At 37.4% G+C, this 27,733-nt stretch overlaps 1 protein-coding gene across 1 annotated transcript in view; it reads right to left on the bottom strand.

The window, feature by feature from the left end:
• Positions 1-27,733, bottom strand: part of Bruce (BIR repeat containing ubiquitin-conjugating enzyme) — a 361,218-nt gene that overhangs the window by 273,439 nt on the left and 60,046 nt on the right. Inside the window, 7 exon segments of the mRNA XM_067128151.1 lie at positions 1,486-1,670; positions 2,148-2,374; positions 2,727-2,877; positions 9,304-9,439; positions 16,773-16,904; positions 17,727-17,814; positions 24,990-25,160. Coding sequence (XP_066984252.1) covers positions 1,486-1,670; positions 2,148-2,374; positions 2,727-2,877; positions 9,304-9,439; positions 16,773-16,904; positions 17,727-17,814; positions 24,990-25,160 — 1,090 coding nt within the window.

The raw sequence follows: 27,733 nt of genomic DNA, 5'->3' as shown, positions 1-27,733 counted from the left end.
TTAACGACCCTATGAACGATTTCTCGAGCCTGTGGATAAAGATTAATGCGGGAACGAGGACTTCCTTCCATATTGTTTGTAAGGCGACAGACTCCTTAATGAGTCAGTGAGTGTTTTGACTGAGCTTCCCTTGTGGAGGCACGAGCTGTTTGACATCTTTATGCCCTGAGGTCAGCTTAACACCTGAGAGAGGAACTGGCAGCGCTGGAAATTTTTTTTGTCATGTTTAAGAATAAACGTGTTGTTTTATTGTTGTTAAATGCTAGAAAATTACAAGGGCCTTTAATAACTGGCAAAAATTGATTAGCAACCAATTATATTTGTGTTGTATAACTTATGCTGCCTTCATATACCATACAACGTGAGTGGGAATATTTGATGTGGCAGCGCCGGTCACCTCCCATGCCCTGCCCTTTTCGCCATGAAGGAGCCGATGGAGTATAGCAAATTTTTGGAGTATCTAATTATACAACTGCATATATCAAGCACCCTGACTCAGTATCACTATTTGTTATTGCTACAAATCTTGTGCATCCAAGGTGAGTGTGCTGTGATTAACAATTTTGCTGCTGAACATATTTGTTCACTTTAAAATCAAAATGACTTCCTTTTACTCACATATTATGAGCCAAGCTGCAAGCCTAGTTGGAAAAGCAGAATTCTACCTGAGCAAGTGCCCCAACATGAAAAGCAGCCCAGTACAGAAAAGTAAAATGAAAAGTAATGAATACTTTGTGAAAGAGGAATACATAAAAATAAGATAAATAACCAATTAAAATAAATAGGATAAATAACAAATTAAAATAAATACAAATAATGAATAAACTCTTAAGTAAGACAACTAAATCTACATACCATAAAAGCATTTGCAATACGTTTTAACTTACAAAGTCCCAATGACAACAACTACATGATTAGGAAGATCATTCCACAATTACGTTAAAACAGAAATAAAACTTCTAGAAACTGTGTGGTATTGAAAATCACATAAGAATAGGCACAACTGTTAGAATTAACTGCATAATTAGTACAGTCTAAAAAGATCTGAATGCAAAGGAGGATCACAACCATAAAGTATCTTCTACAGCACGAACAGGAACTTTGCCATAACAAAAAGGAGTTGTCGACAGGCGGTTTGCCGTACGGCGCACTGGGCTGTGGGATCATCTCTATTAGAGAGAATGGGAGGGCCGTAGTCATCGTACTTGCCGCCGGGTCTGGCGCGACAACCTCCCGAAGTACAGTTAGTTCAAATGTATTTGTTCTTTACAAAATTAATTTTATTTTATTACTGAAGTACATGCTGCTTTTTCACCAACATGGAGCTTTAGTGGGTTTACTTATTTAGATCAGTGCCCTTGGTAGTCTACTTAGACTAAACACAAAAACTTACCATGTTATTGGACGCCCACAACACTCAAGAAGTGTTAATGCCAGATTCTACTGTTCACTAAGGATTTAAGAAAAGGTAACTTTTCCACATACCTGTCATGTACAATGGTAGTTTTTGCACAACATCTGACAGTGATGGAGAGCTCTTGAACTACATCACAACCTCGAACCAACTCCACGCGCTTGTTGGAAGAAGCAGCTAATCTGTCAAGGAATGTTGATGACTGTGGAGGCATATACTGTGTCACCAAATCTAGATCACTGTTCTTCTGTAGATCCTGTAAGGTTGTCCAGATGTTGAAATAACTTTTATTAAATACACTCCCTAATCTCAGATTCTTTTAAAAATCAAAATTTTTGTTCAAGTAAAACATGGAAAAATGTGCCAAAGTTATGTAGCTATGTATTTCAAAACTAATCTTAGTAATGCATTAAAGCTCATACTATGAGGAAAAGCAATAAAAAGAGGACAGAAAACATAAAAACAAAATCATGAATGTACTTTTAAAAGAATTATTGGTCTTAAAAAATTATTTTTCTATCAGTGTAAAAGTAGAAATCTTTGTTATCACCACAAGATAAAAAAAATTATATGGAATAAAGAAATTTTCTTCACTAATGTATCAAATTATGGCACTGATGATGCATTCCTATAGTCAAACCAGGTTTATTAATTATTTCTCAAGAAATTTGCCAAGATAACAATTCATTCATTTTTTTAAGTCCCATATTGTGTAAACCAAAAGCTAACAAACCTGCTGTGACTGTTGCTGCTGTTGTGACACTTTTGGAGGCAGAGCTTTAATGTGTACGAGGTAAGTTCTGCTGCGACATGCCAACAGACTAGGAGAAGTAAGGGTCACATTGGCCCCTTGACCAGATAAATCAAAGCAACGGTTCACATTGACTGGACCACATAATATTTCTGCATTGTGACTCAAAAGAAACTCTTTCGTCACCACTGGGTTCTCAGGCAAGTCTTCTAGAAATACACAAAAATGAACTGTAGTCAAACTTGACCTTCTGAGATTCCACTAATATTCCCCACCACAAATATTAAATCTGCACTTTTATTTCAGTAGTTTAGCAATTTTTATTAACGCATCAGAATAAATTATAGGTATTCAACTTCAAAATAGCACCATGACCACTTTATACCATGAAAAATAATGAATTTACAGTAAGCAACAAAAGAAAAACATTCCAATGCCCATAAGTAGTCAGAGTAATTTAACACAGACATTTTGGCAACACCTTAAATCTAAAAGGGTTAACAGTAACAGGCTAATGTTATTTCACTACATGTTTCACCTTTCAAAGCAACTTAAACATACCTAGGATATCATCAGGTATATTTGATGATGAAGATGAAGATACATGATTGTGTGAAGTGGAAGAGCAACATGCTGAGCTTGAGGTTGAGTCGTTACCTTGTGGAGCATTCTGGCGTCTGGGAGTAGTTAAATTCTGTCTTAATAATGTAACCTGAAAAGAACAGAGAAAATATTCATATTTTGGAAAAGATAATCATATTACTCATATAAATATGCAATGAAAATAACCTGCCATTAATAACCAATCACTGTGTACATGGTCAAAAAGTTAATTCGAAGAAGTCACCACAAATACAAAAGCGGCTATTCAGAGAGAGAGAGAGAGAGAGAGAGAACGAACTGAATACAGAATTTAGGTCATTCAGAGCTGAAATGGAAATTGACAGTAAAAGGTCTGAAAAGTGTAACACGAGGAAAACCTTGCAGTTGCACTATGAATCAACTGTTGGGAGAGGGTGGAAAGTAAGATGGAAGAAAGAGAATATGAAAGGAGCCACATTTCTACTCTCACACAATTGGTGAAAATGCTGTGTCCTTTTATGAGAAGTTAAAATTGGGACAAGACATAATTGAACAGCTAGGTGTTAAAGGACAAAATGGAACACAGACATCACAGTCTAATGTCTTAATTCTCAGGCATACAAGCAAGAGGTTATTACCTACCTACCAAACTGTGTCATTTATAACTAATAGAACCGGTTGAACTGATAATGGGGCGAATGGGAAAATATCTTCGTACGGGTTTTGATTAACCAGTATATGTACGGTAGGGATGGGCCAATCGTTGACACTTCCTCTTTTATTGAATTGAATTCCTTTAGTATAGTCTTTATTTTAAAATTGAAACTTTATTTACTAAAGTTCCTATTGATGACTTACTTCAATATTTATCACAACATTTGGACTTGTATAATCTAGAATTACCTACCAATGTTATTATTAATTCTATATCCTTTTGTATAAAAAATTGTAAATTCACTTTCAATGGTAATTTTTATGAACAAATATTTGGTATGGCTATGAAGAACCCTCTTTCGCCACTTTTGTCTAATATTTACATGGAATTCTTTGAGTCTAGACTTATTCCAAGGAATCTCTTCTCTAAGGTGTTTTGGGTTAGGTAAGTAGATGATTGTTTTTGTATTCTTAAAGAAAATATGAATATTCCAGATTTCTTGCAAACAATTAATAACCTTGTAACATCCATAAAATTCACAATATAATATGAAGAAAATAATTGTATACCATTTCTGGATGTCTTAGTTATTAGAAATAACACCAATTTTTATTTCAAAGTATATAGGAAACCCATGAATAATTTCATATATTCATTTTTACTCTAATCATGCTAAACAAATTAAGATGTCAACATTTCCAGTATGTACCTTAGAGCTCTTAGAATTTGTAGTCCTAAATTTTTGGAAGAGGAGTTTAAAATTATTGATAAAATAGGAGATTCATGTTACCCCCATATTTTTTAGAACTTTGTAAAAATAAAGCAAAAAAGTCATATTATAATCCAACCAGTGTTAACAATGAACTTAAGAATATTCTCTGTTTACCATTTTATCCTAATTTCATTCCTGCAGTGCCCAATTTAAAAACTATTGATATTAACTTAGTATTTAAATATAATATTTTGAGAAATAAACTAATTAAGAATAGCCCACCCACTTCAAACAATATTGTATACAGTATTCCTTGTAAAGAATGTAATAAGACTTATATTGGTCAAACATCAAAAGGCCTAAAAGTATACAGTATTCCTTGTAAAGAATGTAATAAGACTTATATTGGTCAAACATCAAAAGGCCTAAAAGTAAGAAGCTCCCAACACAAATATGCCATTTCAGAGGCTTATCAAATAATGGCATTGTGGATCATACGCTTAAGGCAGGCCATGGGATGAACTGGGATAAGTCAATGGTTATCTACAAGGTCAATGACCATCGAAAAAGAAATCTGAGTGTCTTCATCGAAGCTACTACCACCAGGAATGTTAATCTCCACCCTGGATTATCCCTTGATCCTTTGTCCCTGTTGTTTTTGTTTAAAGAACATGCTGCCCAAATTAACAACCTGTAACCCCGCCCCCACCTGTTTTTGTATATGAACCTCTGTCAACTTTTTTGTGTTCAGTGTGAACTTGAAAATGTAGAATAAACTACGAAAGTGCTTGTTCAAAGTCCCGGTTTTCACTCACCTTCTGACGTGGACTTAGTGACATATATATATATATATATATATATATATATATATATATATATATATATATATATATATATATATATATATATATATATATATATATATATATATATATATATATATATATATATATATATGTATATACATACATACATATACACACACACACACACACACACACACACACACACACACACATATATATATATATACATATACATACATACACACTTACTTGACATTACCCAACAGCACTGGTCCAGGGGCCAATTTGAAAAAACCACTCTCTGATGACTGGCAATGCTGTGCAGCCTAAGGAAATGTTGGCAACACAGCTTACACTTATAGAGACTGAGAAAGGGTTTGGAGGTGTGTGGGAGGCCCAGAGAAGTTCCAAGGAGGGAGGGGTCTTCCATATGGTGACTTGCCCTTATGTACAAGGCATTGTCCAAACATGATTGATACTGTTCTTCCACCAGGATATATCAGCTTCCCAGATGGGGAAATATGACTCCTGTAACCACCCGTACAGCTTGGCATATATGACACCAAGCTGGCAGGATTTTGTGTCGGAATAAGCCTGTATGTAACCATACACTGGGCAACTTTTGGAGAACTATGGTTTCCTGTATGGGTCAGAAAGACCAGCCCAGTAGGCAGCATACCAGCGCAAAATCCCAGATAACATTGCACTACCACTTAGGTCCCAACGAAAATAACGAGATGAATGGAGTCACATCTACATACGACATGTCAAGAGTTAGGAATCTCTTTTGTGTAACTCATCGGCACCCGGCCTGGTCACCAAGTACCAGGCTTCTGGATGGAAGAGAGATGGACACAAGGGAAGAAGTATGTCACTTTTCACTACCGTACACATTAAGCAGGATGCTGTTTTGTTGTAGTTGGGGCAGTTACACAACACAGCGAGCAGCCACCACAGGTCCTAAGAGGAAGTATTCAAGGACTTATAGAAATACTCACCTTAAGAAGAGGTGAAAGGTGTACTGGCACAACCAAACATCTGCCCTCAATATTTGTGCACCATGAAGCTCCTCCTAAGCAATCAGAACACAGCATTGTCCATGCCTTTGTGAACCCTCCCCAAGATATGAAGCTGTCATCTGACCGGATGACTCATGATCTGCTTGGTGATGTTCTGAGGCCAGAACAAGAGTGTTCTTGAATATTTACTTCTTGTACCTCCCAGTCCTAAAACTGTATATGGTCACTGGCACTCAGACCTAAGATACTGGGTCCTGGGAATGTAGTACCACAACTTACTCAACACAACAGCATTGTCTTGAATGTCACCTACAAAGTCTTGAAGGGAAGGGATAGAAAGCTCCTCGAATCTCTTATAATGGACTAACGGGTTCTGAGTCTTCACCACAGCTCAGGAACAAAGGAAAGGGTTCCATTCCTCCAAGTGATGTGGCAAAAAGAGAGACCATGCAGCTTCCTCACACATTTTGCTGAGGCTAAAGCTACCAAGAAAGTCTCAAGTGCTACATCCTTATTCATACCCTCCCTCAGAAGTCACATGGCACCTGGATGAGACTACGGAGAATGAAAGTCACATTCTACTCCAGAGGCTCGAGTCCACAGGGTGGGTAAGGCTGCTTAAAGCTTTTCAGTCCTGCATCACAGAAAGAGAGAGTTTATTTTGGTGGAGGCAGGCAAGAAACTCCATGATCTGCTGTATTTGCCATCCTGAAAAAGATATCCTCTTTCCTCGCTGACATTTGTCCAACCCCATCTTCCATACATCAGCACCTGGCAGTGTAAGCAGAAACCAGTACCTGTGCCACCAGCCTCAAAACACCAATCACCCATATCCCAAAAAACTCTGTGGGGGTGAAGTTTAGATATGAAGGTTGTCCCAGAGGTGTTTAGGGCATCCTCTAATATAGGCAATGGGTCTGGCACAGGAAAACAGAACACCAGGAGTTTCCTGTTTGTGTGGCACACTGATAAATCACTTCAGCCACATGTATCGGCCTTTCTAGCACATGGGTGCAGGTATCATTGTCTCTATGACACTAAAAATTACACTTTTCTCCCCCATTTTTTTAACTGCTAAAAGTGCATATAATTCTGTAGTAAAAACTGATAACATTCCACAAAAGATCCAAAGCTCTCAATACCTGGGAAAATAGCTCAGAATCCAGTACCAGCACCAGTACTGGAGCCATCAGTGTATGCTAGAACACCATCCTTGTGCACCAAAGCACATTCTAAAAATGGAGCTCAAGTTACTTCACTTGATATTTCCAGCTTTCCTGTATTCAGAAATTTACAATTCCTGGTTAACCATAGAAGAATTAGAGAATATTTTAATGGTAATATATTACAGCCTATTAATTTATGTGGAATTTGGGGATGGTCTCTACAATAAGCAAAAAATTTTTGACCCCACATCAATAGCTGTTACAAATCTAAGAAGGCTCTGGAACCTTATCCAGCTACAAGCCAGCATAGTCTAGTGAAGCTACAGAGGAAGCTTGCAAGCATCTACCAACATATTCTCAATAGAAGAGAAAAAAGGCTTCTTTGGCTTTGCGCACCTGCCTCACTAACCTGTAGAAGAAGACACATATCACCCAAGTCATGTTGTCACTAATTAGTAACAATCACACATCAGAGGATAACAGAATGAGCCAAGCAGAAACCAGCATGAATACTCACATGGACACCTGTGCAGCATTCACCAGCCCAAAACACAGAGCTTTGAATTGACATACTATCTGATTGCAGATGAAGGTGATATATTCCAACAGTGCTGATGACTTGGGGTTTTAACCATAAATTATTTTCGAACAAAACTGATCAATGGCAAGCAACTGATTATCAGTCTCCAACTAATAGGTGTCTTTTCTATGAAGAGAAGACTGCAGATGCCCAAGAGTAATTGTCTATGACTTCTAATGAGTTCTTCTGAAAAAAAAATTTGAATGATCCTGGAGAATATTCTGAGAAGGATCTGTCTGTAAGAAAAGGGAGGCTGTCTGACACAAGTCATTCAGAGGCAACCATTCTGAGGGATAATGACTACTCAGGAGTCAGGCCCCTATTACTGCCCCATGCATGACGGAGAGAACCATAAGACTCCTAGCCTTTCAGTGAGGAAGAACAACACTGAACGCCTGACCTGATTGTGGAAGAGGTCTGTCCTTTTCCTAAGCCTGGTGAAGGTGTAGCTGCCATCCCCTTCACAAATCTTAAATGAACTTTGAAGGAAACTGCTTTATAGATGATGGAGTCCAGAGCATCATTTGTCAACACTGCTCTTTGAACAGAGTGAGGAGGCACTCAGGACCAATCTTTTCCAAAAGCTAAATGTCTCTTCAAGACGAGGCCAGAACAAAGATTCATGGACTGGTGTGAGGGGAGGGTCAAAGTCCTTCCTCCTGACATCAACCTCCAAACTTTGCCTTGTCTCCTTCAGGGACACACTGAAGGTGTAGCTAGCCATAACGTTGCTTCATTCAAAGGCCCAAACACAGTGACACCTAGAATGAAACCGTGATAATTGACTAAACTGCTCTTACTTTAGCATCCAAGAAAGAAATCCCTTATGTTCAAAATCATTCCAAAGGAAGGTTGTCCATTGGTCCATCTGAAGGGAGAAAGGTCTAAACATTCTCTGGGGGTGCAGCACCATCAACAAATTGTCATGTAAAACAAAGCAAATTGTTTAAAAAATGCTAATTACCATATGGTCTTTACTGTTTTATCAACAAGTCAGTTTTACAAAAGGTATTCTAGTTGTAAATCCTTATCATTATGTAAAGGTATTACAGTGTAAGATTTTATATTGTAAGGTGTACTTACCATGTACATTTTAACACAAGGTTTGCAGAAAAATTATTACACCATGGAGCAGAATTAAGATTCTGGTTCAATTACGACACACCGTAGTGCCATGAAGATCCAAAAGCTAACTTAGTTATGTCCCATCATTTTATGACTGACAATCTTTTTATTTTGATTTTTTTTTTCTTTTTAAGTAAACACCATGATAAATTACAATTATTTTTCACTGAATTGCCAAAATGAGTACCAAAACATGATTAGCAACTTCACAGACAATGTATAAAATAAAATACTGCTCATCAGAGCAGTGATTCTGGGACAGACAGGGCTTGCAGAGGCCTAGTGAATGAAAGGGTTAATTTGAGAGCACATCAAATATCCAAGAGTTAACGATTCATTCTGCTTCACTTAAAATAAAATGGTTAAATGTTCAAGCTTCCAAATGTAGAGGAATTTGTTTAGGGGCTTAATTAGCTGCAGCATATTTGACTTCATTGCCATTAATTCCCAAATCAGCAGTTTTACAAAAATTAAAAACACTAACTAGACTAACCTGAAGTGTAGGTAGAGGGTTTGGAGGTCCGGGTATAAAACTCAGTTTGAGGTCAATATGACCCACTTGAACACCACCAGTCCCACCTGCACCTGCTGGTAACAACAGCTCAAACAAATGCTCATCCCAAGTTGAGCTGAAAAATTGCAATGTAAACATAAGAACTATGATTTAATTCAAATTATAACAACATTACCAAAAGCAGTCAAGGTAACCAACAGTAATAAATAAATTCCTGTAAATAATATGGAATAATAATTCCTGTAAATAATATGGAATAATTACTGGCTTTGGGTTAAAAGCTGGTCCAAAAATTAAAAACTGGAAGGCAGGCCTAATACTTTAATATATCAGACATTCTTATACCTTTTAAATACTATACTGTGATAAGAAGATAGAAAAAAAAAGTTATTCTAAAATATACCATTCACAACTTTCACTAACACTTACAGCTTTCTAAACATGAAGTTTGATACTACGATAGTGATTATGTACAATCCCGTTTGATATTATATGCATACTCTGCATATTAATATTTTATACAATCTGATTACCCACAGTGAGGGATATTCATGCCAGTGGGGTACACACATACTCATAGTACAAATCAGCAGAAAAGGCACCCTACTCCCAATAAATGTTTTTTATTCATTTTTAACGTAACTACAGAACTATATATAAAACAAATCCAACAGATTATTGCACACTATTGTATGTAAACAAAAACTATGCTTTGTTCACTACAACACTACTAATCAATCATGCTACCATACTTCGGCACAACAAAATACCAGCTGTACCAATATGCTCTGATCAAGATTAAGAGGCTTAAACTGTACATTCCCAAACTCTCTAATGATGGTCCATTCCCCTTTCCTCAGGGAAACTTCAGAGCACCAAATTGACATTTTTATGATAAAATAAAGTTTTATATATACTTACCCAGTAATTACATAGCTAAGAGCTTCTACTCTACGGCAGCTTGAATAAAACAATTCAATAAAACAAAAGAATAAAACAAAAGAACGCCCAGGAGGGAAGATACTGTCATTCCAAGGGGAAAATGGACCGATGATATTTGCTGTTTGAAAGTACTGTGATTCTCTTGGTAGAAAGCAGAAAGCAAAGAAAAGAGGCTGATAGTGACTGGGTGTTTCTCCTAATAGAGAGAGAGAGAGAGAGAGAAGAAAAAAAACCAAGGCTCCATTCTTGTGATCCCAACAAAGGGGCTATGTCTCTTGGCAACACTTTAGAAACTCCTGTCTTCTTAGGCATTGCTCCTGAGATCAGTCAAGAGAAACCCTTACTTCAAAATCTTGACAAGAGCTACAGCCGACCAAGGATCAGAGGGAGAAGAGGACAAAAAACACTTACCTTGCTCCCTTAAAAACCAGTTGGACTCCCAGCTTCTTCAACATGCCCATAAAACCGTACACCAAAATCCGTCTGCAAATGGCAGTGCTTTGAGACACCAATTGACGTCACAAAAGGGAGCAATTTGGGTCATCTGGAACTCTTTGCGAAGGTGGAACAAGCTGAAAAAAGACAAAACCACCTAAGAGTGTTCGTATGGTACTTAAAGGAGGGAGTCCGATATTGCAGAGGGCACCCGATGATCAAAGACTAGTGTCGCCCACATGAAGACTGGAGCCAGGCTTCCAATTGGGAACTGTGCTCAAAAAAGAACAACAGTATGTTTCCAGAAAAGATTGGCACTGAGCTAAAGAGAGACTGGCATCAGCCACTGGTTGGCTGGTGCCAGATGCGTGAGAGCTGGTGCTCTGAACTCTACATGAAGAGGAGCTCCAGCGCTACAGGGCACTCGGGCACTATGGAATCGGACAAAAGAAAGCTCGGACACTGATGGTTCGCTTGGCGCCAATACTGGCGTTCCATAACCAGAAGTTCAAGAGAAAAAAGTTCAAGACTGTCCGAAAAGAAATAAAAAGGTGTGGACTAAAGTAAACCTTTACCAATCAAAGTTAGACGTACCCAGTACCAACATACAGCCATATCTCAACTACTATAAAACATTATTTGAGACTTGTCGATACCTGTTTAAATACCAAAAAAATTGGTTCTGTGGAGAACGCAATATTTACATTTTATTACGCCAATTGGTAAACGAGGTAGTGAAGACAATGTTTAAGTTCTTTACACTACTCGGAAAATTAAAGTTAACCTTTACTGACATAGTTCAAAGTACACTGAGTACCATCATACAAACATATCTCAAATCCTATCAAACATTATTTGAGACTTTCAGATATGCATACACTACAAAAATTTCAGCCCAGTAGCGAACACAATATTTACATTATCATGCTACTCGGAAAAAGGAAGTTAAACCTTTACCGACAATAGTTGAAGTACACAGAGTATCATCATACAGACATGTCTCAAATCCTAACAAACATTACTGTAATTGAGACTTTGTTGATAAGTATTTCATTACCATAAATATTGGTTCGGCAACAAACACAGTGTTTACATTTATTACGTAACCAGTATTTACCCAGCTGCCAGTAGTTAAACAATTTGATTGCAAATTCGCTACTGTAGCGAAATATGAAAAACTTCAATCAGATCCTACAAATAATAAAATACTGATCCTGAAAGCAGGCTGGTTACTCCAAATCAGTGATTATACATCACCAAAATCCGGTCTCCAACTGGCAAATTTAAGAACAAAGCTGACATTGACACTTGGTGTTGACTAGAGCACTGGCAGAAACAGAATAAGGTTTTTACTAAGTAGTTCCTGGTATTCCTGTTAGTGGGCGGGACCAGTCACCTGCACTAAACTGTGAAGTGTTACCTGCGAATTTTTCAATTCACGCTGCCATGGAGTAGAAACTCTTAGCTATGTAATTACTAGGTGAGTTACTTTTATAAAAATTTATTTCATTCTGTGTTCATTTCCATTAATGTATTCTCTTTTCACTTATTATAGTTGGTTTCATTTCATCTGTCCACTCACCAACATAGATTTTAGGCATATGTGGCATATACATAGCTAGCTCTTGATTGGCTGAAATCAATGCTTTTGATATCATAGGTTTACTGTGATAAAGAACAAAAATATTTCTTCAGAAATACATCAAAATGCTTGTTTATACAAACAACCGCCAAATACTTATGTCATGAACATGCCAATCTATGTCGATAATATAACAATACAAGTGCACAATTGATAAGCTTGTAATAAACAGCATACTCAGGTCAAACACAAACAAAAGATGGAATTTAAACAATTATTTCATTGTAGGTACATAAAAAGACATCTGTCTATGCCTGAGTGAATAAGAGGTATTTTAACTTCTTGCATGTAATTTACATGAGTAGGTTAATATTCGCAATAAGCAAGAAATATTGTTGTCTATGAGGCTGTCTGGACCTGGGGAAGTGAATAGAGCAACCACTACTGTATTGGCTGGAAGGCAGGAAATTTCAGTTATAACATGGCATGATAGCAATGGTATTGTGGTTTTCTTTCTAGAATACTTTGCATATTTATATATAAAAGTAATAGCTCAGCACTTAGGCACCATCAGGACTATTTAGCTAAATAACTCATCCAGCAAATATTTAAAATCCAATTCAGTTCCCACCATCCTTAGCGCTGATGACACACTGTACATATGGCATAAAAGGCTAGCCTAGGTGTACATTTTTTTCACTGTTGGGCAACGGAATGATAATTAGATAGAATATAAATAAATAATGGTTACAATAAAAAAGTAATTTTGACTGAAATGGAATGAATGTGTATTTAAAAGAGGGCCAATAAAATAAAACACCTGTCAAATCAGTAGCATAGGCCTAACTTCACTGGTCCATGCTTCATATTTTAGCGGTAAACAATATTAAAGGTTATTTTTCAGTTTATGAAAGTGCAGTAGATATTACTTTGCTATCATTATTTATTTCTATACACAGTCCGACCTCGATAATCCAGTACCCTTGGGACCAGGCCATTGCCAAACCCCAGAAAATTAAGGATTTTAGAAATCACCCCTAAAAACTCCCTATGTAAACAGTCTTGCCAGCTCATTCCACATTTATAGTGCTATTATCAAAAGCAGAACAATGCTTATGAATAATCACCGTCATTCGTTAGGTTAGTTCCTTGGCAAAATACTGGCCTGCTCCATAAGCATCTATCCGGAAATGCTTACACCTTCGCTATGTTGGAACTTGAACCTCTTTATAAATGCACCTCAAAATCTGGAGAGAGAGAGAGAGAGAGAGAGAGAGAGAGAGAGAGAGAGAGAGAGAGAGAGAGAGAGAGAGAGAGAGAGAGAGAGAGAGAGAGAGAGAGAGAGAGAGAGAGAGAGAGAGAGAGAGAGAGAGAGAGAGAGAGAGAGAGAGAGAGAGAGAGAGAGAGATATTAGGTTTGTTACACCAACAGATATCCATTTGCAAAACTTAATAAACTTAATACAGTTGTATTAAGAATAATGATAATTTTAGTAAAACTTGTTTCACGTACTGAGTGCAATTATATTTCATGCATTATTGTTACGGTATTGTATTATAATTTATGTACATAGCAAATGTGCGCCATTTGCATTCTGCTAAGGTTTACATTATTAAAATCATCAGCTGATTGCATTTTACTATCACCACAGCCATTAGTTGCTAAATGAAACGCATTTCCGAGATTCAATTTATACGTAAATTATCAAAGCAGTTTAAAAATGCAACTTATTTTATATATAAATGCTGTAAATTAAATGAAGTAAAGCTATGATTATCACAGCAGTTTAAAAATGCAACTTACTTTATTTATAAATGCTGTAAAATAAATGAAGTAAAACTGTGATTTTGCCAGTATTAGATGTTGCTTTTGGCTCTTCCAAAATGTTTTGTGGCCTGCACATTATTCATTTCTTCAGCCACAGTTACAAATGTAAACTTAGTGGCACACTCTTTTGACACTTTCCTCTCCATTGAGTGAAGGATGAATACAGATATACAGGTAGTCCCGGTTATTGGTAGGCTAGGTTATCGGCAATCTGGTTTTATGGCACTTGTCTAGCAACGAAAATCAGCAATTTTCAGCGCCGAAAATCACAGGTTTCTGCTTATCGGCACCGATAATTGGGTACTGGCGCTGATACATACCTAACAGAGCGGTGATTTTCAGTTATCATCATGCTGTCAGAACAGAACCCCCGCTGATAACTGGGGACTGCCTGTATTTTATTCTTACATATGGAAGTCACCATTGAAAATCAGCAAATTTTTAACAAGTTGACAACTAACACAATCCTTAATAAACGTGTTAGTTGCGGTAACTGACATCAGCAAACAGCTGTTTCTCGATTCGATTGTTTATGTCCACACTTGCTGTTGTTTATGACAGTGTCTTGCACACAGTAGTAAGTAGTTGTTAATTATATGAAATAGTGATGAATTCTTAGACAAATCACAAAGTTGGTAAGCCTGATTTAATGTAAGAAGATTTGCATTTAACCTAATGAACTTTGGCTTCTATGCCTATTTATTAGTTAAAAGCTAAATCGGATGTAATGTGCATTACCAACGGGATCTACCAAAACCGAGACAGGCATAGAAAGCCTAACATAGTGTAATCTACTGAAAATACATCTCGCATTATACACGATGTATATGATGAAATGTTTTTGGAAAAAATTTTATTGATGGCATGATACACGAGATTGGAAGATACACAAGTATATTGTATACACAAATTACGGTTCTTCTGAGTTTCACAGAGTGTTTAAGTTGGAAATAAACTGTGCTTGTGCATTTACCGGGCAAGTTTCAGTTCTGAAAACTGAAAAATTCCAAAAACTGAAACGTGGCGCTGCCCTCGTAGCCACTCAAGAACTAATGGCGGCCGATTCAAAAACATCCCGGACCATGCGAGTTCCCGATCCACAGAATGCTGGATTTTTGAGGTTGGACTGTACATAGGATAAAGTTTGAATGATGAGAAAATATTGTGATTTGAACACTATCAGAGCATAGGTTTATGTGTAGTCTGGGCTATACTAATGAGACATCATAATTACTGAAAGCACATCATTTGTTTGTGTTTCATCTGAGTAGATTGCTTCATCCAATTTCATCTTCTGTGTGCCTGCTTTGGTATATGGTATTAAGAAAATAAATTGACAAACTTATGATTTACGTCAGAAGGGACGAAGGTTCTATGTATATAAAAACAATCACATGCTACCCAAGTGCATGTGCCACATCTTCGCCTGTTAATGGACAGATGAAATGAAACTGACTATAGTGTGGTTACCAGAACTTTCTTCACTGTTATACACATCAGGAACCAGCTCTACATTTGGCACTTGTTCAGTTTAACTTTGTGATATTGTGCCTTGACTAATTTTAAGATATTTTCATTTTAGTTCACCATTTTACTTAGTCTTGTCAGGTTAAGTTATGTTCTCTACATAATTATGCAATAACTTTTTGTTAACTACAACCCCATTAACCATACACTGTATAGCCTTCCTTCCATACAAAAGATCCCAGTTGTATTAACTTTTCAGGACCTTTATGGATATGGTGATGAGAGAAGTCCGAGATAGATTTAGATACCAAGTTATGGAATGTGGGGGTGTAGAATGATCCATGTCTGCAGATGATACAGTACTGACTGGGGTGCAATCAATTTTAAATTGGATGGTGGAAAAATGGAAGACACTGATTTATTCAAGTATCTGGAAGTAAAGTAAGGTAGAAAAGAATACTCAAAAGAATGGGAGGCATTTCAATAGTCTATAGAAGCTAAAGTTATAATGTAAGAATGAACTGTTGAGCCATCACTCCATTATGAAAATGAAGTGTGAATGCAGAAATGCAAATTTAAAAAAAATTGAACTGAGAATCGTATACAAAGCATAAAAAATGTTGACAGGGTGAGAGATGTGGTGATTTCAAAGAGGAAAATGGGCTAGCATTGGTGTAAGGATAGCCTAGTGTACATTTAGATGGTTTGCTATTGGGAAAAATGGACGAGGATAGGTTAATGAAAAGACCTCACTACTTTTTATATGTTAAAAGGACGGATGAGAAGAATACAACAACTGGATATTGGGGGTAAAAGTATGGAGAGGATAAGGACATAACACCCAGGAAGGGTAAGAATAAGTGCAAGATCAGGAGTGCACATGAGGTTCAAAATAATGCTGGTGGGCCTTCTGTATATGCATATCAAGTGGCAATGTGGTTGGCTGATGTATATCACATTCTGAATTTGGGGGAACTCAAGGCAACAAATTAGGCCATTTTTTGACTGATGGGGTTATGATGAAATATTCTGAAATGCCACTAAATACGAAAACTTCTAAAAAATCAACAACTTGCAATATGTAATGGGCATACCTTCACAAAGGAAAAAATCATGGTGGTTGTGATATTTTATAACAGTTGAAGAAATATCTGGAAACAATACAATAGGAGAATATGTATTAAGCAAAACATACCTATCTGACTCAAGTCGCCATGTGCGTGTTGTGTCGATGTCTTCAGCATGCTGTTGAAGATGCTGTGGGTTACGGCGCTGTTTCTGGGCCTGAATGATCTCTGACCAACAAGGTGGAACAGTTGCAACAAATCTGAAACAATTATGAATTTTAACAAAATAAAACAAATAACATCTGTGCAACCATTCATACAGGGCAAAACCAGCTTCAGCTTCACAATCCAATCATATAACACTCCACATATCTGCAAGTAATTCCTTATTTAATATTTTTTGCCTAACTACCATGATTCTTATGAGCACAAGCATCAATACATCCATATTTCTTTTTTTATGCAGAATAGTGTTGGTAAAACATTTATATCTCCCTCAATAATGTTGTTAACATTAAACTCCATGATTATACCTTCTAGTAATAAATAATGTTAACTTGTACTAGTAAACTCAATACACCTTCTGGCAGTAAATAATGATAGCTTGTTCTTCATGGTGTCAATTAAATCATTGTGGTACAGATCCAGAATCCTCAAGATTTACTCCATGACAAAGGGCACCATTTTCTGTGCTTGCCCTGGGCGCCAGTAACCCTAGTTATGCCTCTGAATGACGCTGTATTAGCAAGAGGAGGAACTAACAACAGGTTCAACAGTGAAAATCAGCAGCAGCCAAAATCAAATGCAATCAATCAGGAGTTGCATGAGTACATGAACAGCAATAACCAATGCTATGACTTTCATAGCTTTCTGCACCAAGAGCCACATCCACTGACTCATGTTACAACAAAACTGTGAATCCTTGCATCTTACAGCAACACTATTCCACTACTTTTAAGTAACTGAATTTAATGCAGATGTGCTCAAAGCAGGTCAGACCTCGTAAAACAAAGAGCTAAATTACAATATACTAAGTTTGAATATTACAATGACCTTTGAGTTAATAAGCAAAATATTCTTACTTTGGACATCCAGTCTGGAATGCTGTCAGCTCAACACATTTGTCCAGCACCTCTTCTGATAAAGGCTGATTCACCAGCAGCTCACCAGCTGTAAAAGATGGAAAATAGAAGGATTAAGATCTTTAATGTGAGAATACTTTAAAAGTTTGCGGTCTCATTAAAGAAAAATAAACAAAGGACTACAAATATTTAAGCATGAAAGTCTGGTTCCTTTTCCAGTACTCAGTTGAATAACTTGACTGGACCAATTTTTTGAAGATATGTTACAGTCTTAACAATGAACTGAATCTTATAACCACCATTAACATTCTAAGTATTCAGGACAATCTCCAAGTTATCATCTTTTAAGTATTCAGGACAATCTCCAAGTTATCACCACTCTGAGTAATTTATTATGAAATAACACTGATGCACCATAAACCTACATTTCATCATAGCCTATTTCAGACAACATGTGAAATCCCAGACATGTTACTCCACTATAGAAGTAAAAAGCTCAGCTGACTCCAATAGGTTAGCACTTGCACGTAAGGTCCCTAAGATCCCCAGTGGTTAACCAATCACACTCTGTGTCTGCCAACATGTCAACAGGCTCTCAAGTCCCAGCCTTTTGAAACTAATCACGAATACTGTATTTCATTACATTGCAATCTTTGTTTCTCCATATTGTATCATACTTCTTGTATGCTTGTGATAATAAAAAATTTTTAAATGGGTTTTCTTTACTGATTCAGAATTATAGTCACCCCCAACCCCCTCAAATGAATGAATGACTCAAAGTTATCTGGCACTGTGACTACCAAGGTCAATGATGCCAATATCATTTCATAAACACTACTAATAAATAAATCAAATTTAAAACTATTTGGGTCTTAATATATAAATAATACCAATCAAATTAAGATTAGATTTCTTCCATGCCTGCTTCAGAGATGAAGCTAAAAATGCCACAGGCATTTTTGGGCATCCTCTCCATGAAACTAGCAAGGAAAAACATGTCATTCTCTGTATGAGCCTAAAAGAGGCATCAATTCCTTGGATCCCAAGATAGGGGCATTCAACCAGAAAATGCCTAACATTCTGGAGACCAAGCAATCTTCGTGAAAAAACTGGTGATCTTTATTCATCAAATTTTTTATGGATTAAGCAGGTATGACCCATGCGTAACAGGCATAGTCCCATCACCAAACTACAAGGCGTATTTCCATACTTCCAAGGTGATATAACAGATGTAATTTCTTTTAATTTTGTTTGAACTCATCATGTTCCAAAAGTCTTGTCAAGTGCCTTGTATTAATGCTTTAAGTTGAGGGAAAATATCCTTAAGCAAAAGTGTTCTCTCCTTGGCAGTATCTCAGCTGCTGTGCCTATTTTGCTAATCTATAAGCCTCTTCACTGCCATGGACTCCCACATGTGCTGAGACCCAGCAAAATATTATTTTCAATCTTCTGCTTTTAATTATATACTCTAAAATTTTTAAAATCAAAGGGGTGGAAGAGCTAAAAAAAATCAAGTGCTTGCAGAACATTTCTGGAATCAAAAAATAGTGAAACTGCCCTCCTCCACAGTTGCTACTTTTTCAATATCTGTTAACTCTGCAGTAAAAATTGAGGCTTCTTGAAGAAGTGCCCCCTACAACTAAACATACTCCTATAAACTCCAATTCCAATACCAGCATTAGATTCAGAACCATCAGTGAAGATACAATCAAAATCACAACATTCCTCAGCATGATCCATAAAAATGCAAAGGGCTTCGGCCTCAGTCAGTCTGCATTTAAAATCTTTAAAATTCTCACAAAAATCTACTTCTGGCAAGTTCAATGGGGGAGTTATTGATATCTTGAAAGGAAGAACTTCATTACCATTTAAATTAAAATTCCCTAAAATTGTTTGACCCTGAATTCAAAGGCCAGCTAGAATTAGAATGTCTCATAATATCTAAAATACTTCTCACTATCAGCAGATTTAAAAATCAAAGAATTTGGAATTCTTTGCAGCCTATACCAATATTTGATAAAGGACTTGTAAAGGAGACCTAGAGGGAGCTCCCCAGCATCAATCAGGCAACTAGGTACTGGTAATGATTTGTAAGACCCTGTAGTTATCCAAATTCCAGCAAGGAATCTAGGATTTTCACCCAGCTATGGGAAGCTGATGAATTTATCTCAAAACCATATAAGAGCTTAGACATAAGTGATGTAAGTGCCTTTAATAGCGTTTTATGATCCAAACCCCAATGAAGGATGAATCAAAACTTCTGGAAATGTTTAATGTATCTAAACAATTACTTTGCAGTCTTTAAAAGATTAGTCCGGTTCAATCTCTGGTTAAATGTTAATCACAATAAAAAAGACTTCTCTAAGTAACAAATCCGTTAACCTTAAAAATAGACATCAGGATCTGGATGCACTCCTGAATACAGAAAAATGCATCATAGCCATTTTACCCACAGAAAGCTTAAAACCATTCATACAAGACCAAATGATGATTCTGTCAATTGTGAGTTAAATTATTTTCCCCACAAATAGATGCCAGACATTTTAATATTTCCACTGTTGAATGGATCCCCCAAAAACCAAACTGGGTTTGTGACAAAATGTCATTTTTTTTCAAGTACCATCTCAAAGATTTCCATAGACATGTCAATGCAATTGGATGGTAACTTGCTTCTAATAATTTGTTCTTGCCTGGCTTTAACAATGCTAAAATTATACTTTCCCACACAATTGGGTAACCATGGTCTTGCCATATTCTATGAATAATATTTAAAAGAAGTTTTTTTGTTAGATAATGTGTGTTTCAGCACTACATATTACTGCTTTCGACTTGTCTGATGACTCAACAAAATTGAATACTTTATTAGACTCTTTATTAGTATCATTCATTCTCTTTAACTTTCTGATTCGAACCCACGATAATGCATGCTAGACATAATTCTCTGCAAACTATCGATTTACATCCTGTGTCTAAAATCGGATCAACCTCTTCTCAAGATTCTTCCTCTATTTTACTAACTTCTCCTATATAAACTTTTTCCTCTTCTTGTCCAGTTTCTAGTTTTTCTTATTTTGAAAATTCTGAGGACAATCCCTAGCCTAATGCCATTCCAACTTGTATACTGCACACAATGTTACTTTCCCTTTTCTATTTATTGGATTTCTTCCATCACTACCTCGATTCCATTTTCCCTGATATCTTTGGTTTTTCCTCTCTCTCCCAAAACTCGCACAGCCTTCTGACCCCACCATTCCCCTTCCTCTTTATTCCCTAATCCCTCAAATATTCTTTTCATTATCTGTGACACTGTTTTATATTCCAACTTTCTTTGACCACAAGCTGCTAATACCATTTGTTTTTGTTTGTCTGTAAGATTTGCTTGTTCTAATACATGAAAACCCTTTGCTTCCCCTTAAAGCATGCTCTTCCCTATCACTCTACTACACTCTGATTCTACCTTTTCATACCTAATTAAACACCTCTCATCTTTTCACTAGATTCTCTTTGTTTTAAAATAATTTTTCATTCTACTGTAATTTTCCCAACAGAGTATCTTTTAAATATACTTCATCTAGTTTGGATAAGATTATCTTTGAACCCTCTTCATCCTTTTAGATATACTTCATCTAGTTTGGATAAGATTATCTTTAAACCCTCTTTACCCCAAAGTTCATCTCTATCTATCACTTCTGTCACTTCTAAAGCTTTTCCTTTTAAGCTCATTCTTATCTCTATCCCTGGATATTTCACTTCTCCCCACACCACAAGCCAATCTTCAACTTGTCCTCTCCATCCTTTAAACTCGCCCTGTATCCCGCTAAATATAGGACATTCTCTTCTCCACTTACATTCCATCCCCAAATGCTTACTGTCAGATCCGTTCATTTCTGACTAACAGCGCTCTTGTTTGCGGTTTGTTGGTCTGTTTGTAAGTCTTTCTTTTGTTTTTTGTGGCTGTGAGTTGACTTGGGCGAGAAGTAAAATGAGAAGAGGTATGTAAATTGAGTAATTATTGCTTACTGGTCGGGCTGGGTGTTTATTCAAGTGGTAACAGCGCTCTGCTACCACTTGAATAAACACCCAGCACGACTCAGTAAGCAACAAGTACTCAATTTACATACCTCTTCCCATTTTACTTCTTGCCTTAGTCAACTCACGGCCATAAAACACAAAAGAAAGACTTACAAGCCAACAACAAACCACAAACGAGCGCTCACAACCTTCTGCCACCACCACTAACTCATCACTACCTCCACAAACACCATCTTCCTAACTCCTGTCTTCTGTACATCTTATGATGTCACAACAACCACCACTGCACCATTCCAAACATAATGAGAGGACTGGCTTTACACCCAACAAAATTAACAGCATACTTTGTCTACACTTCTTAACTGTATAACACCTACACCTACAGTATTTCACTAACCCAAAAAATGAAAAAAATAAAATAATAATGATTAAATTTATAAAACTGACAGATAATCACTTTTTCATAGGTGTTCTCTAGCAGTATGAGAAAATTATGCCCATTTTTATCTCCAGGAAAGCTAAGGGGAACCTTTGCAATCTTATGGTGTCTCCATTACTGCTCTTTTGCCTCCTATGAGAGCAGTCTTCATCAAGCAGCTACTCAACACAAAATCAGAATCTTCAACAATTTCTTCATTTCTGCTGATGCAAGCTGCTTCTCCAGGATCTGTGGGGATTTCCAGCTCAAGGTTCCCAACTGTGCCACACTCCTGGTTCTTGTTTCACTCTTGACACCAGCTCATCCACCTGTACCTGTTACTTCTACATCCAAAGCCATTCTGCTTCCCCTTATCTCCCTTGCCTTCATTCACACATCTGCCAGCCTTGCATTATCTGCTGAGGCTAATGTCTTGAACTTCTTCTAGTCATGCAAATGAAATCAATTAACCCCTTGCTTGCCTGTCATCAAATTAGTTCTTCCCATCACCTTCCTGGTTCCTGCACTCCAATATTTCAGGACAAGTGCCCTCATTTGCTCATCACCTGTAAATGCACATGTTCAGCCACACATCAGTATCCATCTCCATGCCTGCAAAGTAATTTCACTGAACATGCAATCAGCTGTAAGGGTGTTTAGCTATACCCCACCCTCCAGCCATAAGCTGCAACTTCCTTATATGGAAAAGCACATACAACCAGTATCATGCCTGTCATCCCTTACTGCATTCAACCTCACTTCTGCTTCCAGTCATTCTTGCTGAAAGTTGTAGTCCTCTCATTTGAAAAGATCTTAAGAGCAGAGCAGTACTTCTGTATCACTATTTTCTACCCAAAGAGATCCTCCCTGCAGCAGCGCTCTTGGTGCCTTCTGGTCATCTGCCCAGTTTCACTCCAGCTTGGTTGACTTATGGACACACACCCCCTTCACACTTCAGGTCAACCACATACTTACCAAGTTATCTTACAGCCATACACACCCTTTTGTTTCTACAGCTCATGGAAAGTAGAAGCTGTGCAGTTACCTTAATGATAAAGCTCACAATTTTCAGCGCTCCCTTGGATTTTTCTGAATTTTGGATTAGATGGCCCTAGGGATCTGTACTAATGTTCCAATTACACTCATTTATTTTTAATAAAATATTCTTCTTGTATCTCTTTACACAAAAGCCTCATCTTTCTCCCTTCCTTCATCAGAAAAGGCACAGCAAAGTTTTCAAGTTTTTAGTTGCTGTTCATGTGGCATGAGTGAGAACTGGAACAAACTGTCATCTTTAATGAATCAGTGTGCCAGAGGATTTCTTGAGGGCAACACTCAACTATTTCATGGGTGGGTATAAGAGTGATGTGTAAGGATAAGCTCCCATCTATTGGAGCATGCTATGTTGGAAGAATGGAAACAATTTCTCTAAGCTGTTATTTTCCAAACTCAGTGATATTCATGAAATTGATTTTTTTGTCCCAACTGGTTTCACTTTATCTGAAAGGTACATCTAACAACCAGACAAAGTTATATCATTAAACAATCAGAGCAAATTACATTAGAGTCTGGAGCATCTTGAGTTTTGCCCTTCAGTCCCTATATAGTTCCAGTCACTTCAAAGAATAAAGTTATTTCTATAGTACACCAGTCCTCTTTCAATGAATTGTCAGAAATGAAGGCTCCAGGACACTGGGGAAGGATCATCCCCAATAATTCCTTTGGTCTTCATTTTCAAGGGTAGCCCTTGATTCCCATCAAAACACCATTTTTTATAGAAGGAAAAACAATCTCATTTATAACATTGTCTTCAGATTACCTATCAGTCTACTTATTCATTTACTCCACCTTCAAATGCTTAAATATAGTGATATTTACACCTCGGACTTCCAACCAACCCAAAACTTGATTTCATTCCTGCTACTAGGGCATATTCCTAAAAGGAATGTATCTTCAGACACCCCATCTCACTGAAGATTTAGACCCTTACAGCCATTTTCATATCCTCTTCCCTCTGCAGTCCAAGATCTTGTCAGCAGCATATCACAATGAAAGATTCTTGAAAAATTTCTTTTAGCATCTTCAATGACAGTAAGGAACTAAGAGTCTCAGTAAAAATTTCTCTTCACAATTTCATCACAGATGTCTTTGATTTTTATCTACTACTAAAACCTAAAATTTTCTAATAACTACCATTATGTCCAAAGGAGAGATTGTGTGCATGCTGCTTGACCTTTCACAACCACAATTATTTTTCTAGCAAAGTTCTGGTAGTGTTCTTTAATCCCTCTTCCTTGTCGAGCCTTGGGTTCCTTACAGCACTCTCAGAAGCTCCCTTGGTCTCTTCAGGGTCCTTTCACTTGTTGGGGTATTGGCAGCTTAGTGTCTTCCCACCTAATGTGTTACTTAAGTTACATGAAAGTACTGGGCTCGTTGTGAAACATGAAATTTTTTACTCAAGTTACAATAAAGTACTGGGCTCGTTGTGAAACATGAAATTTTTTAAAAACAAAATTCTTCTGGACATAACCATTATTTTAACTAAAGTTCCCACCTCCCAATCGCACACCTCTTTCATAGAGGAACCGTGAAAAACAAAAAGGAATTTAGCTATCAAGGACCTAAGGAAGTTTATGCAAATGCACAAACCTGTCTCAACCACCTGATCATCATCTTTCTTCTACAGCGAAATAAAATGTCTGGGATTTTGTGCAAAACATGGAAATAGGTCATGTTAAAGTACTAGGTTTGTACTGAAAACATTAACCTGGTTTTAAAAAATATGATTTTACTGTCTAAAGTAAGATACTTACGTAGGAGTTCAGGCTCTCTAGCTAGTGTTGGTACACTACTGAATGCTGTGGAAGCAACATTTAATGCTACAGATTCTGCAGACTGAAGTTCTTTACCAACCTCAGCCTCTCTTCTCAACTGAACTAAACTAACTCTTCCATCATCACAGCTAACACACAGCCTCTCTAAACCTGAGGAAAACAAACATGAAATTAAATATGAAAAATTGATTCTCAAACACAATCCTCAAATCTGTAAAGTACAATGCAATTACAATACAGTAATTTCATAATAAATTTGCTATAAAAGTTCCAAATAACCACACACTATATATTTGCAATGTTACTATTTTCTAGATATACAAACCTGAGGTTTTTTTATATGGATGTAACCTCAATAAAAGTTGGTTTGGTCAAAGCTTAGTAACAAGGTAGTTAATCAGCAGTAGGTGTAGGTGTAAGAAACCTATCCACTACTGCTCATAACAGCATCATTTTTACCTTTCAGCAATGTGTACAAATGCAGGGTGAATATAAACCTTCATCTTTTACAAAGAAACTCAGTTGTCAAGCAGGAGGTAATATCCAGAGATCAAAACTGGCATTGATTTCCCCCCCCACAAACCCCACCCAAAATGTCAGCTGCTTGGTCATGTATGAGAGTAAGTGAAGGGTAACTCCTTTAACAACCTGCACACCTTGGCATTTGTGACGTCAAAGGTGACCAGACCTCGCACAAGAGTATAGCTTGTTTGTATATCTTCTCTAGTTTATAAGAACTTTGGTTTCCCCTCATGATCCTGCAAGACCAGCTCCAAGAGTTGCATAAGATTAAGGAAACTCAGATAAGTATGCCTCTTCCACATCTCCCTGTTAAAGGAACCGAGGCGTCCACTCTACAGTCTACCATGAAGTCACACCTGCTGACAACCAGTGTCAGACATTGGGAGCTCTGTTAGTAACTAACCTGCATCAGATCCAACCATTGAGAATAAAGCCATAGGAGGTGGGCAAAAGACATCAACAAGAAAGGATATGAGTCATCTTTCCTTCAACTGCCCTATCACCACTGTAAATCTTAACCAGAGGCTCTTCTGTCCTAGCAGAGCTTGGCAAGTTACACATGCTAAGCTGCCACCACAGGTGGTCAAGAGAAATATCCAAGGATTGGTCAATGGCTTCCTCAGGTATAATGAGGTAAAGGTGGTTTGGCATTGCCAAAAACCTGACCTCAGTATCTGTGACACCAAGAAGTTCCTCCTGAATGCTAGAGACAGGGCAATGGCCCTGACTTCAGGAATCTTCGCCCATTGTTTAGACGGCCTCCCAAAGTCAGAACAAGAGGGTCTTCTTGGATGCTTACTTCTTGTGCTTGCCAGCATCAACGAACAGTTACCAACATTCAGCATGAAATGTCAAGTCCTATGTAAGTAATATAGGTAATAAATAAAACATAAGAAAAGGACTCCTGACTCATCACCGACTGACAGGTTCTGAGTTTTCCCCACAATCACCAGAACGAAAGACAATGAGTGGAGTTACATAACCCTCTGAGTGCCACAATGAGTAGGGGAGATCACACAAATTCCCCTACTCTCTTGCTATTACTAAGACTAGAAAGAAAACAGTACTTAGTCTCCATTGGGTTCGTAAGGCGCCAGGGTGTGAAATGCATGACAATCACCACAGAAACAGACAGGAGCTTGTCTTGGCAGAAGTAAATAAGAAACTCTGCAATCTGAGAAGTGGCTATCAGAAAGATACCCTTTGACCAAATTACCCACAGAAGATGGCCCACTTGCCTGGTTGATGTCTCCAACAGAGCTCCTGATAGTATCCACCATTTCTCAAGCAACCTTAAGGAAAAACCCTTTCTTGCTGGAGATGCTGGACAGTTTCCAGAAGTGTTGTGCAACCAACTCCACAGACTGGTGGTACCTCAACAGACATAGCTGCCAAAACAATGTGGACCACAGGATTTGAACCAACAATTGCATGATCACCCAATGGATCAGATTGAAGTGATTAAGAGAAAAAGACACTGAAATGGTCCTAAAGGTGTAAGAAGACTTCTTCTAATGCAGCACTATCAAGCAGAACTATGTGGCTTACAGGCTGATCACCAGGGTTCCCAAAATTTCAAATACCTTTTCTGCTCTGTAAGTGTAGGGATCAATCTGTCCCTATGACCTGCCACTGGAGATCCCCACTGCCTTTGCATGTGCTGTAGTACATTAACATGACCCATTGTCCCATCAATTAATCTCATAATACTTGCAGAGCCAGGAGCATCGTGCCCATCTTGAGAACAATGTGCAGGTGAGAATCCTCTCGAGTTTACACATCCTAGATGCTCCAAGCCATCCTAAAATAACATGATCTGGTTGTTTAATGCTCCTCCCAAGGAATCCTTTCAGGAAAAGTGAAATCAGTTAAGGCTCTAAATCAATTACATGAAGATCACTGAGTTCAGAAAATAACATCTTTGAGAGACTGAAAACGGTCTCCATTCCTCCAAAACTTCATACTCCAAAAGGTGGGAGGTCATACAAATACATCACACCTACATATACCTTGGCATGAAACAATCAAATGTTCTCAAGGAATCTCATGGTGCATTGAGTCACTAAAAAAAGTTTGTTACATTTCCCACTAATACCAGCTGATCATCAGCTAAGGACCTCAAAACTTGGCTGTGCCTGTTGCAATGAAGGAGAGGAGAAGGATGAGGCAATGAAAGAATATTCATTATCAAGGTTTCTATG

The sequence above is a fragment of the Macrobrachium rosenbergii genome, chromosome 3, assembly GCF_040412425.1.
Source record: "Macrobrachium rosenbergii isolate ZJJX-2024 chromosome 3, ASM4041242v1, whole genome shotgun sequence".
Lineage (NCBI taxonomy): Eukaryota > Metazoa > Arthropoda > Malacostraca > Decapoda > Palaemonidae > Macrobrachium > Macrobrachium rosenbergii.
The sequence above is the reverse complement of the archived record's forward strand: the minus strand, read 5'-3'. Positions and strand labels throughout refer to the sequence as shown.